The sequence below is a fragment of the Sus scrofa genome, chromosome 13, assembly GCF_000003025.6.
Source record: "Sus scrofa isolate TJ Tabasco breed Duroc chromosome 13, Sscrofa11.1, whole genome shotgun sequence".
Classification (NCBI taxonomy): Eukaryota; Metazoa; Chordata; class Mammalia; order Artiodactyla; family Suidae; genus Sus; species Sus scrofa.
In genome coordinates, this window is record NC_010455.5 from 28199499 (window position 1) to 28218546 (window position 19048).

General features: G+C 45.4%; 1 protein-coding gene across 1 annotated transcript in view; it reads left to right on the forward strand.

The window, feature by feature from the left end:
* Positions 1–6937, forward strand: part of EXOSC7 (exosome component 7) — a 29630-nt gene extending 22693 nt beyond the window's left edge. Inside the window, 3 exon segments of the mRNA NM_001243824.1 lie at positions 1567–1690; positions 2740–2895; positions 6751–6937. Coding sequence (NP_001230753.1) covers positions 1567–1690; positions 2740–2895; positions 6751–6855 — 385 coding nt within the window. The 3' untranslated portion in view covers positions 6856–6937.

The window sequence follows — 19048 nt, forward strand, 5'->3', positions numbered from 1 at the left end:
TTTTTCCAACAGCATTTTCTCACTTCATGTCTCTTTGTCACATTTTGATAATTCTTGAACTATTTCAGACTTTTTCATTATCCATATATTTGTTATGGTGATCTGGTATCAGTAATCTTTGATTACGATTACAAAAACATTATGACTCGCAGAAGGCTCAGATGATGGTTAGCATATTTAGTAGTAAGAGTCTTTTTAAATTAAGGTATGTGGGAGTTCTTGTTGTGGCTCAGTGGGTTACAAACCTGACTAGTATCCATGCAGATGTGGGTTCAATCCCTGGCCTCACACAATGGGTTAAAGATCCAGCATTGCCGTGAGCTGTGGTGTAGGTTGCAGATGTGGCTCAGATCCCATGTTGCTACAGCTGTGGTGTAGGCCAGCAGCTGTGGCTCCAATTCGACCTCTAGCCTGGGAACTTCCATATGGCATAGGTTTGCCCCCACCCCCCAAAAAAAGTGTAAAAAATAAATAAAATAAATTAATTAAGGTATGTATATTCGGGGTTTTTTAGATATAATGCTATTGAATACTTAGTGGACTACACTATAGTGTAAAGGCAACTTTTATATGCACTAGGAAGCCAAAAAATTCATGTGACTTGCTTTCTTGCAGTGGTCTGGAACTAAAATTGCAGTGTGTCCAAGATAGACCTCTGTGTGTGTATGTGTGTGTGTGTGTATTCAATTATAATTGAATCTACTAATTTTTTCCCTTTATAGTGAGCACTTTGTGTCCTATTCAGTAAATCTGTGTCTACTCCAAGGCCATGAAGATGTTCTTAGTTTTCTTCTAAAAGATTTATTGTTTTATCTTTTACCTTTACACTGCAGTCCACTTAGTATGGCCTTTTTTTGTATGGTGTGAGGTAGGGATTGGGGTTCATTTTTGGATTTTTGTGGTTGACTAAGCATTTTTTTAAAATTATTTTTTATTGAGGTATAATTCATTCAGTAATTCAATATTAGTTTCAGATATACAACACAGTGATTCAATATTTTTACATATTATGTTCCATTTAAAGTTACTATAAAATATTGGCTATATTCCTCTGTGCTGTACAATAGATCCTTGTAGCTTATTTATTTCATACATGATAGTTTGTGCCTGTTAATCCCCTGCCCCTGTTTAGTCCCTCTTCCCTTCCCTCTCCTCAGCATCATTTTCTTTTTTTTGCTTTTTAGGGCCGCACCCATAGCATAGGGGTCACATCAGGGCTACAGCTTCCGGCCTACACCACAGCCACAATAACGCAGGATCCGAGCCACATCTGTGACCTACACCACAGCTCACGGCAATGCCAGATCCTTAATCTACTGAGCGAGGCCAGGGATTGAACCTGCATTCTCATGGATGCTAGCCAGATTTGTTAACTGATCCCAGAATAATTTTTGAAAAGACATCCTTTCCTCGCTGCACCTGGTGTCACCTGTACTCTTCTGGCAGGGATGATGGGGAGCACAAGCATAGTGTGACTTTGTCTTGCGAGACACTGCGATTCCAACTCAAGAGAAAGTAGTTATCCTTTTCAGTAAGTGGGAATTTTTACTGTGCTTTTGCTTCTAGGATACCGAGAGTTCGTGTTCTGGAAGATGAAGAGGGGTCAAAGGACATTGAACTGAGCGATGACCCTTATGACTGCATCCAGCTAAATGTGGAGAATGTCCCCTGTATTGTCACCCTATGCAAGGTATGATCTTCTGTCTCATGGTTTTTGTCTCCTTGTGGGTCTCCCTCAACCCTAACCTGTTAAAATTACTTAATAGGTTGTGAAAGTTATATACAGAAACAGTTTTAACCCAAATCCAATACTTCCTTTATATTAGAGACCACTCCCACAAGCAGCTCTTTCTTTTCTTTTTAACTGGCCGGAAGATATGAACTCTCAAGAGCACATGAGTGGTTTTGTAGTAACAGTAGCCAGATTTTGTTAAGCTCCTTCTACCTACCAGGCATTTCACTAAAGCACCCTGAATGTGTATTTCCTTTAATTCTCAACTCTGTGGTATCTAGGCTGCTTGAGTAGTAAAAAGGTGATTGAAAGGCGAACACTGTCCCCTCCATGGGACCTAATGTCCACATATGTGAAATGCAGGGGTTGGAGCAGGTCTGGGTGTCTGATGCATCAAGTGTGGTTTTTACATTAGCACCGAGGCCCATGGAGCCTAACACCTGGCTGATGTTGATGTCTAACTGGCACTGCCCAAGGCTATCCAAAGAGGCCTGTTTTGGCTGAGGCTGTTGCTGATGCCACATATGACTCATGATATAAAAATCAGACTGAACAGGTTAGGTTTAATTCTGCCAGAATCAACTTCACAGACCTGGGGTGTGGTAAAGCATTGGGATGACCAGAGCCACCTGCCCTTGACTCATTTTTTACTACATCCCTTAGCATGGACCCTCTTGATTCCTCTTTGTCAGCAGTGAAACAAGCAGGGGGCCCCTGTTGGAAATCCCTGATGACCTCTGGCTTGGAAGGTCTCTGAATTAGAATTCTAACCACCTTTCCCCCACCCCTGTATTTCCATTTCATGCCTGTTATACTGCTTATACAGTGGCCTATGGTAGAACGATTGAGCACTGCTTCCAGATGCGCAGAATCTAAGATAAGATCTTGAATGGGCAATGCAGGTTCTTTGCTGGTGTAGATATTCCCCCCACGAACATCTCAAGGGTGGGGATCTGGAATGTGTGTTACCCACGCATGCACTGCCCCCCCCCCGCCCCGATCTGCAGATTGGCTATCGGCACGTGGTGGATGCTACTCTTCAGGAGGAGGCCTGCTCCTTGGCCAGCTTGCTGGTGGCCGTGACCAGCAAGGGAGTCGTGACGTGCATGCGGAAAGTGGGGAAGGGCAGCCTGGACCCAGAGAGCATCTTCGAGATGATGGAGGTGAGACTGGTTCTGAGGCAGGTGCTGGGACCTGGCTGGGAATGCTTGCTGCTTCCTGCCCCTCAGTCATGCTGTGGGCATTCTCCCCATTTACCCCCTTCACCCCAGGCTTGGAGCTTAGAGAGTAGCTGGTGTGAGTTGGATGTCTCTGAGCTAGCCAAGGGCGCTGGCAGGGAAAGGGGTGGACTGAGAGATAGGGACCTGCCACCTGCCCATAACAGTTGCTTATCCTCTGCGTCTCTCATACCCGGTTCTATGTTTCTAAAGGAGAATGCTTGACTGATAACGTAGAGTCACTTGTAACTCCAAACTCCCAAGCTCTTGTGATTCGATGAGGGACGTGAATTCCTGCTAACTACTTGAAGGGAGCAGTGGAACCGGGGGCTGAGGATGGCTGACCCCATTTTTCATGGGAGAGGTGGGAAATCCTCCCAGTGCCTCAGGGTGGATTGTTCCTCTCATGTCTGGCAGCACTGTTAGGGCGCCTTGCAGCTGCTCCATACTGATTGGTCACCGCGTGTATCCCCCTTGCTGGCCTGGAAGCCCCTTTTGCATCAGGGATCAGGTCCTGCTGAGCCGTGTCTTCCTAGACCTTCCTTCCCCCATGTCCACCTAGAGTTTCCACAAATCTTTGAGGACTTTGACACTGACTGACTGAACTGCCAGGAACAGAATTAGCCAGCTTGGGTGTTTTGTTTTAGGTAAACACTGTCTCACACACATGCCCAGAGGTCACTGTCATCTACACTTTTCTTTCATTCCTAGAAACAATGACTTCTCACCGAAGACTCTAAGCACATAATGTCTGTTTTTCTTTTTATCATCTTAACTGAAAACGAAAATGGGCTGTGTATATAGTGTATGGCCCCAAACATGAGCTCTGAAAACACACTGACCAGGCTCAGATGCAGGCGGTCCCCTCATCTGCAAATGGAGGGTAAGAATAGTAGCAGTGCCCGCTGTGAAGGTTTTTTGGGGAATCACACGTCTGACATGTCATAAGTTTGCAGTAAGTGTCAGCTTGTACTCTCTGCCCTGTGGGGCACCCAAGCTCAGGGCTTTCTGGGTGTGTACAGCAACGGGAAAAGGTCTTTACCAAAGGCCGCTCTAGACAGGTGCCTCTCAAATCTTGTTATAGAAGGAACTCCCCCCACATCTCCCCTAGTTTAACGAGCATGCTAGTATCTAAACAATAACAAAAAAATAGCAGCTGACATTTATTGTGTGCTTACTATATGTCAGACCCTGTTTTTAGTGCTTTAAATATATCATGTCATTTACTTCTCAGCAATCCTGTGAGGTAATCATACAGTTTTTTTGTGTGTTTGTTTTTTACATTTTTAAAAATTACAGTTGATTTTCAAAATTGTGCCAATTCCTGCTGTACAGCAAAGTAACCCATCATACATACATATACATTCCTTGCCTTACATTATTTTCCATCATGGTCTATTCCAGTAGACTGGAAATAGTTCCCTGTGCTGTACAGCAGGACTCATTGCTTATCCATTCTAAATGTAATAGTTTGCATCTACTACCTCCAAACTCCCAGTTCCTTCCATTCCTTCCCCCTCTGCCTTGGAGTTATTAACCTTTTTTTTTTGTCTCTTTGCCTTTTCTAGGGCCCCTCCCATGGCATATGGAGGTTCCCAGGCCAGGGATCTAATCGGAGCTGTAGCCACTAGCCTACACCAGGGCCACAGCAATGCAGGATCTGAGCTGCATCTGCAGCCTACACCACAGCTCATGACAACTCTGGATCCTTAACCCACCGAGCAAGGGCAGAGATCGAACCTGCAACCTCATAGTCCCTAGTCAGATTCGTTAAACATTGAGCCACAATGGGTTATAGGAATCGAGGCACATAAAGGATAAGTAACTTGGCTGCAGGGCTCAGCTCACGAATTCTGCACTAGGACCCAAATCCAGTCTGGGTGCCCCCTCCAGCTATGAGCTATTTTAATAATCTTATAGACCAGGTTGGCTCTGGCTGCCTGGGATAGGAGAACCAGAGTCCACTGGGATGGGCTGCCCAGTTAGCCGAGCATCACCCTCCCTTGGGGCTCAGGAAGGAGGTCTGCGGACCCTGCTCAGGGTCACCATGGTCCCGTGGCCCTGTCTCACCATTTGTCTCAAACAGGGACACAGCAACCTGGAGATGCTGCTCCTGATAAGGCTTAGACTCTCAGGTTGTTGTGCGGCTGCCTAACCTTTGTGATATTTTTCCTGCAAGTCGCGGTTTACACCTCTCAAGTCCTGTGTCCTGTCTGTCTCATCAACTCTTCTCTCCCTGCCTTCATTAATATGAATAATCAGTACCCCTATTCGATCAGCTTGGACATTTTTTCTTTTTTTGCTTTTTAGGGCTCCGCTCACAGCATATAGAGGTGCCCAGGCTAGGGATCTCATCAGAGATACAGCCACTATCCTACGCCACAGCCACAGCAACACCAGATCCGAGCTTCGTCTTCAATCTACACCACAGCTCACGGCAACGCCAGATCCTTAACCCACTGAGCAAGGCCAAGGATCAAACCCACAACTTCATGGTTCCTAGTCGGATTCATTTCCACTGTGCCATGACGGGAACTTCCCATTTTTTCTTTCTCTAATGTTATGATAAAAATCTTTCCAGGAGTTCCAGTTGCAGCACAGTGGTTAACGAATCCGACTAGGAACCATGAGGTTCTGGGTTTGATCCCTGCCCTTGCTAAGTGGGTTAAGGATCCAGCATTGCCATGAGCTGTGGTGTAGGTCGCAGATGCGGGTTGGATCCCGCGTTGCTATGGAGTAGGCTGGTGGCTACAGCTCCGATTAGACTCCTAGCCTGGGAATCTCCATATGCCGTGGGAGTGACCCTAAAAACGGTAAAAAGAAAAAAAAAAATCTTTCCAGAGTCACGTTGGACCTTAATCCTGACTTCGCAGTTCATAGGATTGGTCACTTCGCAGCCTTTAGTCTGAGATTTCTCTTCACGTGAGTTTTCAGTACTACTTGGAGTCTCATCCCTTATTATGGTCAGAGGCCAGGGGAGAAGGCACTCAGACTTGGGGAAGGTACACCTATGATTAGGAGGACTAGGGTGGGGGTCAGGCCTGGATAACTTTCTCCTGGACACTGCTGGGAATGGAACCAGTGGCATAGGTGAACTAAAACTGCTCTGGGAACGTGGGAGATTTGATGAGCTGGAGACTTGTAGTTGGGTCATTATATTCTTAAAATGAATTCATGAGCCCAGTTGCATAAAGAAAGATTTCTATAACGTACGTTTTTGTAGAGCCCCCTTGTGACTGCTGGGTAGGGGGTAATTAGGAAATCTGTAGGTTGTCTGCTCTCTTGATTCGAACCTCTTGTGCCTTTTAGCATCTCTGCATGGCAGTAACATCAAAGACCCTATCCGGGTATTGACTTTGGTCCCATCTGAATAGGTCTCCCTTGGTGGCAGGTGAATTAGAAACTGCTTGTTAAGACCAGTCCTCAGCACCATCTGTTCTTTCCTCAGACAGACTTTGCATTCTCTGTGGTCCCCCCGATGCCTACTCACTGCAGCACAGCAGTTGTAACCCAATCCAGATTGGGTTGATGGTTTTGCCACTTGCTGCATGGAGGTCGCATCTTTTTGTTGTTATTGTTTTTAGAATGGAGGTTTTTCAAGAATGTAAATATTATGTGATTGTGGCTTGGGGTTTGTTTTCTTATTAGTTTGTTGAAATAAATGAAAGTCCTGTCAGGCAGATGGACTATGGCCAGCTTTAGAACAGCTGGCTGGCAGAAAGGGGAGCGTCTCGTGGCCAGAGTGGAGTGTGTGTGTCTCACAAGCAGGCCTGTGCCTCTCTATCCCTCTCTGTCCTGCAGACTGGCAAGCGTGTGGGCAAGGTGCTGCACACCTCCCTGCAGAGTCTTCTACACAAGGAGGAAAGCCTGGGTCCCAAGAGACAGAAAGTCGGATTCCTGGGATGATCCACCCTCAACGGCCAAGTGTGGGGTTTCTACTTTTCCTTTTAAGCTGACGTTTGTATATATCTCTTTTAGCTATTATGAATTTAAGGCAGCATCTGAACGTGTGAAATTAAAGTCCATTTTCTGGTTTGACTTGGTACGGCAGTAAGCCAAGATGCCAGTCAGTGACCCCTCAGGTATTCTTACCCTGGTCTAGTGAATGACAGCTTAATCCAGAGAACAATGACAAGCACACTAGAATATAACTCGCAGAAAAATCGTTCAAAGGAAATGCTTATACATATGTTGTTAATTGTCCCCCCTTTAGAGCTTTTAAAATAAGAATTACAAAAAGATAGAGATTCACCTTGCATATTGGGGGTTTCTGTTGCAGGGGGAGATGGAGGAAGCACTCTGCCCCGGGTACAGACCCAGCTGGTGAGCCTTCCTGAGTTTGGGGAGCCCAGTTTTGCTTCCTACCTACCAAGACATCCCGGCCTACCTCCATCTACTTTGGTCCTTAGCCAGTCTCTCTTATCACTTTCTTTTTTTTTTTTTTTTGGCTTTTTAGGACCACACCTGCGGCATCGGGAGGTTCCCAGGCTAGGGATCCAATCAGAGCTACAGCTGATGCCCTACACCACAGCAACGTCAGATCCGAGCCTCATCTGCAACCGACACCACAGCTCATGGCAATGCCGGATCCTTAACCCACTAAGCGAGGCCAGGTATCGAACCCACATTCTCATGGATGATAATCAGATTCGTTTCTGCTGAGCCATGATGGGAACTCCCCTATCACTCTTATTTTGAAATTGCTTTGTGTTTTATAACCACTCCCTGGTGTTCTGTAAGATTTCCATGCTTTGTCAGCATTAAGAAGGCTGCTTTAGAGATGCTGTCATTTGATTACTCACCCTGCCTTCATACTCTGGGGACAGAAGGGGAGGCCATTCTCAATGGTGCCAGAAGCCTCTTCCTATAAGCCTGTGTTCTACTCACAGTGAAGTGTGTTAGGATTAAGTCTATTCATGGTCGAGCAGTCTTTGTGGTTTTTTCCCAGGGGAACTGAAACTCCCCAATCAATCTTTAAGAGAGCCCTGGGGAAGGAGCTGATTCACGAAGGAGAGTATTTCAGCTGTGGTGTTTACTCTCTGCATTTCAATTAGACAAAAAGGGTAAGGAGTTAGGAATTTATAGCCTAATGGAAAGAACATAATGTGAGTTGAAGCCCTTATGGTATGTTCCAAAGGTCTGGCATGAGCACCTCCTCCTAGCATGGCCAGGTACATCCTGTGCCTAGACTTGGAGCTGCTGCCCTGTTGAGAGAATAGTCTGGGTTTTCATTTTTTCTGACATTTCTCCCCAGTGATGGTTCTTAGAGGTGCTCCCAGCAAGGTGGCAGTCAGCCTGCTCCTCCTCCCCTCCTCCTAGCTGACTGCCCATGATGGAACACTGACAGTGGGGGTGCACAGGTGTGACTAAAGCTTAGAAGCCTTCAGTTTTGATGCTTAAGAACATCAGGTATTTGAGACAAACAGATGAGGCTTTGCCAGGCCAGTTGTACAGCAGGTACCCAGCTGGGCTGGCTGGCTAAAAAGTTACAGTGCAAATGAAGGGGAAAATTAGGTGTTAGTATCTGCCTCCCCCCCACCCCCAGCCACCCCATACCTTCCCTTGAAGGCCACCCTACGTGGAGGAAGTGTATATCGCACGTGAAACAGAATACCAGGTAAGCAAGGTCTCTCAAGGATGGGAGTACACTGGAAATGTGTGATTACTGCACCTTTCAGAATAAGGGAAGAGAAAATTAAAGGCAGGGAGTAGCCTTGGAAAAAATTGTCCTGAGGAAATCCACTGCTTCCTCCAGCAAAACCAGAGCGGTCTTCAGTGGCCAAATAAATAAATAACAGGGAGGATTTCCTGTCATGGCTCAGCGATAATGAACCTGACTAGTATCCATGAGGATGGCCTCACTCAGTGAGTTAAGGATCTGTTGCCACAAGCTGTGGTATAGGTCATAGACACGGCCCAGATCCCACATTGCTGTGGCTGTGGCACAGGCCAGCAGCTGTAGCTCCAGTTTGACCCCTAGCCTGGACCTTCCATGTGCTGTAAGTGCGGCCCTAAAAAATAAAAAAAAAATTTTTTAAGTCAGGGGGAAGGATTGAGGTCAGCCAAAAGTCAGTTAAGAGCTTGGGGAGGGTGGGCATGGAGGGAATGCAGTATTATCTAATATTCAAGTTAGTTTTGTTGTTTCTGTTATTCCAAATAATGTAAATTCAAGCCTGCACAACACATGAATTTAGAATATTGGCAGTAGTTTGTTTTTGCTTAGTAAAGGCAGTGATCTCACATATAGCTGCTGGTCCAGCATAAATCTGTACTACTCAGAACTTTTTAACAGATAACATGCTACCATAGATAAACAGTAAGGATTTACCATATAGTACAGGGAACTATATTCAGTACCTTGTACTAACCTATAATGCAAAAGAATCTGAAGAAGAATATATATATGTATATAACTGAATCACTTTGCTGTATATCTGAAACTAACACAAAATTGTAAATCAATTATACTTCAAAAAAAAAAAAAAAAACCCAACTTTTTGGAAATAATCTGGCAGTGTGTATTAAAAGCCTTAAAAATTTCATGCCCTTTGACCTAATACTTCACTTCTGGGAATGTAACCAAAGAGTAAAAACATAAAGTATAAAGAGGTTCATCCCAATATTACTGCTTGTGCAAGAGTGGCAGAGCCACAAAGGAGACTGGAGATGCATCCTTGACAGGTTTCCTTTGCCAAAGTCAGGGCTTTCCTCAGGAAGAAAGGGACTTGGACCTGGAACAAAGACAGGATCTTGGTCGGCCTCTGCCCCACCTTCCCTCATTGGCTTCACCCATAACTAGGGTCTGATCACAGGCCAGCCTGAGCAGAGAGATACAGTCCCTGCCATGGGAAGAAAGAAATTACTCATCAAAATAATTTTAAGTCCTGACTTGGCAGGTACCAAGGAAATAGGATGGAGCTGGGTCTGAGGGGGTTGGGCCAGGGCCAAGGCTGGAGAGGCAGTTTAACGTCCTAGCAAGGAGGTTTGATTGTCCTAAATGCTTGGACGGCCCCTGTGGTTGGACCTGGACAGCACCTGAAGTAAATGAGGAGGAGACATCGGGACTGAAAAAGTAGAAAAAGCATCAGCACTCCTTAGATGTGGAAGAGCAGTGAGCCCAGGGCTACCACTGCTTCCAAAATTAGAGCGACCAGCAGTTAGATACAGAGAATCACAACTTACTAGAGCAGAAATCCTCAAGCTGACACCTCTACAGAAACCAGAACTGTAATTGCAGGAGCTCAGTGTGGATGACTCTGAGTTAAAACCTCCAGAGGGACCCAGTCATTAAGGACCCCTACAATTTTCTGAATTTTACCTCCAGTTGCTTGACCTGGTTCTCAGGGTGAACTTCCGAGGAAAATCCCCTTGTGCTTCTGGCAGGAGAAAGGGGAAAAGGAACCTTTTTGGAGTACACCGGAGCACCCTGTCTTTAACAAGGTCTGCCCTCAGGAGAGACTGTTTAACCAGAGCCTAACTGACTTGAGGGAAGGGAAGTACACAACTCCAGACCACTCTAGTCATCTTATCCCATTTAAGGGTGTATGTGTTGGGAAGATGCAGGAGCACAGGCTCACTAGAAGACAGACCTAATCCCAGGACTGCAGCACACCTCCCCTCCGCCACACCTCCCCACTACATTGCTAAGATCTATTTACAGCGGTTCCTTTTGCCCAGTACATCACATCTGGCTATGAGGTAAAAAGTAAAGGCATACCAAAAGCCAAAACACAGTTTGAAAAGACCAAAGCAAGCATCAAAACTAGACACGGCAGGGATGTTGGAATTAACAGATTGGGAATTCAAAACAAATATTTTTAATATGCTAAGGATGCTGATGTCTAAAGCAGACTGTGCAAGAGCAGATGGGCAGAGAAATGGAGGTTCTAAGACAAAACCAAAAAGAAGTGGTAGAGCTCAAAAAACGCTATTAACAGGAATGAAAATGCCTTTGATTGACTTATTAGGAGACTGAATACAACTGAATCCCTGGGCTTCAGGATATCTCAGTAGAAACCTCCAAAAATGAAAAGCAAAGAGAATAAAAACTGAGTAAAACCGAATACCCAAAAACTGTGAGACAACTACAGAAGGTATAACATGCATAATAGGGATACCAGGAGGAGAAGAAATAACATTTATGACAGAATTTCCCCAAAACATGAAACCACAAATCCAGGAAGCTCAGGAAATGCTAAGCAGGATAAATGCCAAAAAATATCCCTAGGTATATCATTTTCAAACTACAGGAAATCAAAGGTTAAATAAAAATTCTGAAAGAAGCTAAAGGGAAACACCCACAGAAAGGTAAAGATAAGAATTACATCCAACTTCTCAGAAATCATGCAAGCAAGAGGAGAGTGGGGTGAAACATTTAAAGTATTGTAAGCGAGATTAAAACAATAAAAACAATAAACAACATCAACCTAGAATGCTGTACCCTGTAAAGTTACTCTTCAAAAATGAAGGGGATATAAAAAGTTTTTGAGACAAAAATTGAGGGGATTTGTTGCCAGTAGACTTGCCTTGCAAAAAATGTTAGAAGTTCTTTAGAGAGAAGGAAAAGTGTGTCAGAATCCACATAAGGAAAGGAGCCACATGAAGAAAGGAAGAGCATTGAAGAAGGAATAAGTAGAGGAAGGCAAAATAAACTTTTTTTTTTTGCTTAGTTGATCTAACAGGTAACAGTTTTTTCAAAATAATAATAGTAACAGTGTATTTGATTATGTGTGCTTATGTACTTATGTATGCTTATGTATAAATGAAATGAAAACCAGGGAGGAATTAGGATTATTTCGCTATTATAAGGTGTTTACACTGTGTGTGAAATGTTAGTGTTATTTGAAAGTGAACATGGATAAAATTGCAAATGTTAAAAACTCCAGGGCAGCCACTTAAATAAAAAAAGAAGTACAACTGACATGCTTAGGAGAGAAAATGGAGTCAAACAAAATATTCAAAACCATAAAAGGCAGAAAAAGAGTGAAAGACAAAAAAAGGAACAAAGAAGGGCAACAAATAGAAGAGTAACAAATATGGTAGACGTCGATCCAGCCATATCCATAATCACTGCATTAGAGTTCTGAGAAACAGAACAAATTGGAGTTGTGTATATATATAATATGAGATTTATTATAAAGAACTGGTTCACACAGTTATGGAGTCTGAGAAGTCCCACTATCAGCAGTCTGCAAGCTGGAGACCCAGGAGTGTAATGCAGAGTGCAGAGGCCTGAGAACCAGGGGAGCCAATGGTATAGATTGCAGGAGTGTGGACAAGAGAAAACTCATATTCTAGTTGAAGCAAAAAGGCAGGAAAGGCCAATTCTTCCTCCCACCGCCCCCGCCCCCTTTTTTTCCCTAGCCACAGCCAAGGCAATTAGATGTTCCCAGGCCAGGGATCAAATGAGTGCTGCGACAGTGACAATACTGGATCCTTAACCTGCTGCACCACAGGGAACTCCCTTCACCTTTTTATTCTACTCAGGTCTTCAACAGACTGGATGATACCCACCCACACTGGGTTACTGCCTTATTAAGTCGACCAATTTAAATGCTAATCTCTCAGGAAACACCCTCACAGATACAGTCAGAAATAATGTTTAGCCAAATATCTGGTTAACATGTGATCTGGTCAAGTTGACACATAAAATCACATAAAATTTAAGAACACCCCTGATCTTAAACACATCAATTAGAGGACAGATTGTCAGAGTGAATCAAGACTCACCTATATGTTGTCTATGAAAGACTTAATTTACTTTATTTTGCTTTTTAGCCTCACACCTATGGCATACAGAAGTTCCCAGGCTAGGGGTCGAACTGGAGCTACAGTTGCTGCACCACAGTCGCAGCAATGCCAGATCCAAGCTGTGTCTGCAACCTACACCACAGGTCATGGCAGTGCCAGATACTTGACTCACTGAGCGAGGGCAGGGATCAAACCCAGATCCTCATGGATCGAAGTCGGGTTTGTTAGCCACTGAGCCACGAAGGGAGTTCCTGAAAGATTCCTTTTAAATGTAAGATACAGGAGTTCCTGTCGTGGCACAGCAGAAACAAATCCGACTAGGAACCATGAGGTTGCGGGTTCGATCCCTGGCATTGCTCAGTGGATTAAGGATCCCGTGTTGCCGTGACCTGTGGTGTAGGTCGCAGATGTGGCTCGGATTTGGCATTGCTGTGGCCGTGGCATGGGCCAGCAGCTACAGGGCTGATTGGACCCCTACACCTATATGCCACGGGTATAGCCCCAAAAAGGCATAAATAAATAAATAAAAGATACAGGAGTTCCTGTTATGGCTCAGTGGGTTAAGGACCTGATGTTGTCTCTGTGAGGATGTGGGTTTGATCCCTGGCTTCACTCAGTAGGTGAAGATCCAGCCTTGCCGCAAATGCGGCACAGGTAGAAGATGTGGCTCAGATCCCGTGTTGCCATGGCTGTGGTGCAGGCCTCAGCTGCAGCTCTAATTCAACCCCTGGCCCAGGACCTTCCATATGCTATAGGTGTGGCCTTAAAATTTTTAAAAAATGTAAGACACATATAGATTAAAAGTAAATGGAGGGAGAAGTTCCCCATTGTTCTGTGTGGCCTCACTCAATGGGTTAAGGATCCAGTGTTGCTGTGAGCTGTGGTGTAAGTCATAGATGCAGCTCAGATATGGCATTGCTGTGGCTGTGGTATAGGCCTGCATCAGAAGCTCCAATTCAACCCCTAGCCTGGGAACTTGCACATGCTGCAGATGAAGCTGTAAAAGGCGGGGGGCGGGGGGGAATTAAATGGAGGGAGACCATGGTAACATTATGGTTTACATTAATCAAAAGAAAGCTGGAGAGGCTGTATCAGCTACAGAGCAAGCAAAATTGTCAGAAATAAAGAGGAACATTACATAATGTAATGATTAAGGGGGCACGCCTCCAGGAAGATGTAACACTCTAGTGTGTATGTACCTAACAACAGAGCATTAAAAATATGTAAGGTAAAATCATTATACAACTACAGATGTGATAAATTCATTTGAGTAATAAAATATATATATATATATAAATATATAAATATATATATATATATATACCAAAAAAATAAAATAAAATGTTGTTTAAAAAAAATATGTGAGGTTAAAAACTGATAGGACCACAGGGAGAAGAAATACATGAATCCACTCTCATAACAGGAGACTTCAACACCCCTCTACTGGAAATGGACAGATGGAGCAGGCAGAAAATCAGTAAGGACACATGTGGACTAACACCATCAATCAACTGGATATAATGGACATCTATGGACTGCTTCATCCATCAACGGCTGACTAAACATTCTTCTCAACTCACCCGGAGCATTCATCAAGATAGACCACATTCTGGGCCATAAAACGTACCTTAACAAATTTAAGAATAGAACTCATACAGTGTCTGCTCTCAGACCACAATGCAGTTAAACTAGAAATCAATTACAGAAAGCTGGAAAATTCCTCAATACTTGGAAATGAAACATCACACGTCAAAGAAGAAATCTTAAGTGAAATGATGTATTTTGAACTAAATGAGCTTACCAGAATTTGTGCAATGTAGCAAAAGTAGTGCTAAGAAGAAACTTTTATAGCACTCAATACATACATTAGGAAAGCAGAAAGATCTAAAATCAATTATCTGGCGTTCTCATTGTGGCTCAGCTGGTTAAGAGCCCGACAGTGTCCAAAAGGATATGGGTTTGATCCCTGGCCTTGCTCAGTGGGTTAAGGATCCAGTGTTGCTGTGGCTGTGGCACAGGCCTCAGCTGCAGCTCTGATTCAACCTCCAGCAGCCCTGGGGACTTATATATGCTGCAGGTACAGCCGTAAAATTAAAAAAAAAATCAATCATCTAAGCTTCTACCTTAGGAAACTAGAAAAAGAAGAGCAAATTAAATCCAAAGTAAGCAGAGGAAAAGAATTAATAAAAATTACAGCAACAGAGGTATCAATGAAATTGAAAACAGGAAATGAATAGAGAAAATCAATGAAACCAAAAGCTTGTTCTCTGAAAAATTCCAGAGAAGGGTGAGATCTCTAGAAGGGAGCAGTTATGTCACCAGCCATTTTCCTACCTGGTGTCATCTGCAGATTCTGGACTTGGGTTAAGGATCAGACTTGGTGCACAGAGAGGGGTTCTATGGGGGAAAAAGAGAAACCAGCAAAACTTGACTAGTGATATTGTGCAGGGCTAGTGTGATAATTTAGAAACTTTAGGATGGCTGAATGCACCACTGGGGTTTATATTTGTTGACTTTTAAAGCCATTTGTGGAGGGGTGGGTGGACAGGTGTCAGTAAGGCAGATAGAAATCTGTAGAATCCTACAAAACTAATCAGATGTTCTATTTCTTCCTGTGTGAGCTATGGCTGAGGACATCAGGTACGTGCAAAACTGGGCTGCGCATGCCCAGTTTATTCTTAAATTCACAAGTCAGGTCATTTATTGTGTCCCCCCTGGAGTGGAAGGACTAAAGGGGTGGACGGAAGCCCTGGAGCTCTGAGGGCCATGCGGCTTCTCAGACCAGTCCTTCCCATACCCTCGCAGGCAGCCTGGCTGCCTCACACACAGCATCTCCATGTGCCCTTGCAAGAATCGCACTGTCTATGCAGGGTAGAGATTATTGCCCCATCTTGTGGAAGAGGAATCTGGGTCTTGAGTAACTTGCCCCAAAAGACCCAAGTGCCAGGTGTCTTGAGCTCGATTTGGAAGTCAGGATTCCCAATTCTCTTTCCAGTAGGGCACTGCTGACCTTTAGGGACAAAACAGAAAGGAATGTGGGCCCCATGGCTGGCTGGGGCACTGCCTCCCCCAGCATTGTGTGCCCCAGAGCCTGGCACAGAGGGGTAGAGGCAATTCTTGTTGAATGGATGTCAGCACTGGGTCATTGTGGTCTGAAAAAGAACAAATGACTCTCCTAACGCGGGTCATTGAGGCCATGGTCTTTGGTTCTAAGGGCTGAGACTGCCCTTGCAATATTCCTGGAGATGTGCTCCCTGGATGTTCTTACCTTTGAAGAGAGTGTGGAAAGTTCTCTGCCCCTGAGGCCGGCTACATTTCTATTGACACAAGGCTGACCAGTGGAGCTAAAAGGAAACATCTGTGCAGGGCAAGGGTAGGGGGTGGGGAATGGTTCTATGTTGGGCCAGAAGTTTTCATGTTGTTTGGGCTGACAAGGGTGGGGTGGCCAGAGCTTGTTTTATATAACCCAGACTTCCAACAGCTTTGTAGAGAAACAACACCACCACTTGAAAATGTGCCTCTTACAGCTCTCTTCTGATTTTTGTCTCTGAGCTTTATTGTCAAGATGATTCTTTGTGCAGAGAAACTGACATGAAAAGACTGGGCCCAGAGGGCAGTGTGTTAGTGCACAGAGCTCTCCTTCAGGGTGAACACTAACCTTCTGGCTGAAACCAGTCCCACGTGCTGCCCTACTGGCTGGTAGAGGCCTTGGGAACAGTGCCACCAGAAGACCTTTTATGCTGGAGGATGAAATCCATAGGCCCCACCAGGGCTGTTGGTGAGTCCATGCAGGTGGCCGTCACAGTGGTTCTCACCTGCGAAGAGGACCTAGGCAGGTAATGGCATACGCTCAACACTGGCGGCAAATGAGGCATGGTGGCTGTAAAGAGCGCCTGTGGCTTTCTGAATGGTGTCCAGTCTGACCACACGAGACACGCCCTTGCCCATACCAGGCCCATTGGGAACAAGCTTTGTTCTGGGAGTTGCTCTACAGTGAGGACTGTGATAAGCGGAATTCTTTCCAAGGTGATCTTCAGAAGAGAAAGTCCAGGAGCCATATCAGAGAGGAAAAGCTGGGAGGAAGAGGGGAAGGAACAAGGAGAAGAGATGGTTAAAGAGGGACAGGAAGGCCAGTTTCAAACATCTGCTGGCCTCTTAAGTGACTGCTCCAGAGACAGGCGCCAGGGACCATGGGGGGACTTTATAACAAGCCAAGCATGTCATGATGGACCCAGCTACTTTGCAGAGTAATGAGCTGCTCGTCCCAGGCAGGATTTAAGCAAGCACCTGGAGATGCCTGACAAGGTCAATGGAAAAGGCTGTCCACATTGAGAGGCGGTTAAACCAGACAGCCTCTTCAAATCTGCTTTATAGTTGAAAGGTTAAGGGATAGTGGCCCACTTTCCTTTTTTTTTTTTTTTTTTTTTTTTTTTTTTTTTGGCTTTTTGCTATTTCTTTGGGCCACTTCTGCGGCATATGGAGGTTCCCAGGCTAGGGGTCAAATCGGAGCTGTAGCCACCCGCCTACGCCAGAGCCACAGCAACACGGGATCCGAGCCACGTCTGCAACCTACACCACAGTTCACAGCAACGCCGGATCGTTAACCCACTGAGCAAGGGCAGGGACCGAACCCGCCACCTCATGGTTCCTAGTCGGATTCGTTAACCACTGCGCCATGACGGGAACTCCCCACTTTCCTTTTTTGAGGCCCACCACAGTCCCACTGGCACAGAGGGCCCTTCACATTGGCCTCCCCAGGGACTGATGGGGCACACACAGTTCCAGGCAGGTCCTTACACAACCTGGCTCCTGTGTGGCTTCTGTGGTATGAGACCCGGAGCAGGGGATTCTGGGTTTGTGAATGGCTGCAGCAGAGCTTCTCCAGGCCCTCCTCCCCAGCATACCCAGCTCTTGGAAAATAGGAGTGGGGGCCTCTGGCGGCCTCATACTTGGAAACTCCTTCCATTTCCCTGCAGCCAAAGAGCTGAGGTGAGAAAACCAGGAAAGCAAAGGAGTTTTAAGAGGAAAAAAGAATGATAATTTTCTCTTGCCAAGTGCTACCCACCCAGAGTTCCAGGAAGCAAAGCTCCCTATTAGGTTGCATAATCTTCAGCCCAAACCAACTCACTGAGGGCCCAGCTGCAAATATAAAACCCTCTCCGTCTCTGAACATGTGAGGGATGGAGCCCTGACAGAAAGGGCTGCATGGAGTGCCTGCTGCCTGACCAGGCTCCTGCCTCTGGGGACCCTCCCTCCCCAAATCAGATGGGGCAAGGCGGGGTCCCTGGAAGAAAAGCCTGGATTACAAAGAACTGCATTTTCTTTTTGAACACTCTCAAGCTCACAGAATATTTCCAGCTCCAGTACAAAGAACAGTCTTTCCCTGAGTTGTTATGATGCCCTGTCACCACCTCGGACTTTATTGCATCTTCCCTACTGACAAGGCCACTCTCCTCTGCCATCACAACACTCCTGGGGCACATCCCTGCCACGTGCTCCTCAGACCCATCGAGTTCCCCCGGTTGTTCCAGAGGCACCCACGAGGGTCCAGAACCGTGTGTTCTGTAGGTTGTTCTGTGTCTCCAACCTCCTTCAGTCTGAAACAGTTCCTCAGACACATCCTAGACAGTTTTGAAGATTATTGGGCAGTCGTTCTAGAGAAAGCCCCTTGGGTGGGCTTGTGTGCTGTTTCCTGGGCTCACAGGGTTGGTGCTGCATTCTCCTCACTACAGCCCATGAGACACTCAGCTGCAGCAGGCTCTCCATTTGGCCCATTACTGAGATGCTTACTTTGGTCACTTAATTCAAGTGGTGTCTGCCAGGCTGCCCCATTGACGAGGTGACTCTGTCCTCTTCGTAATTATTAAGTATTTTGTTGGGCAAAAATTCGAGATGATAAAAATATTCCATTGCTCATCAGATTTCCAATGTATTCGCTTATTTACTTATATCCATTGTACTCAGAGTTTCCTGTTTTATTGTTACTGTCACTGTTTTGATGCTCAAACTGTCTCTGATTATGGCCCCAGGAAGCTCCTTCGGGCTGGCTCTGTGTCCTGGCACATTCCTATCTGTCTTTAAACACTTCCTTGTTTTCTGGCAAAACAACTTGTCCTGGGCTCAATTTCTGCTTTTCCTGCCCCAGCGCTGGAATCGGCCGTATCTCCAAGGTGCGCCAGTTCCTTTTAGGGGAAGGCTAGATTTAGAAACTGGCGCTTGGATGCTGGGAGTACTCACGGCTGTGCAGAGGTTGCTCCACCCAGACAGCTGGGGAGTAATGTGCACATTTCCATCGACATTTATCGATTCCTCTTTATATGTCAAAGTCCACAATTGTACACCAATAGCT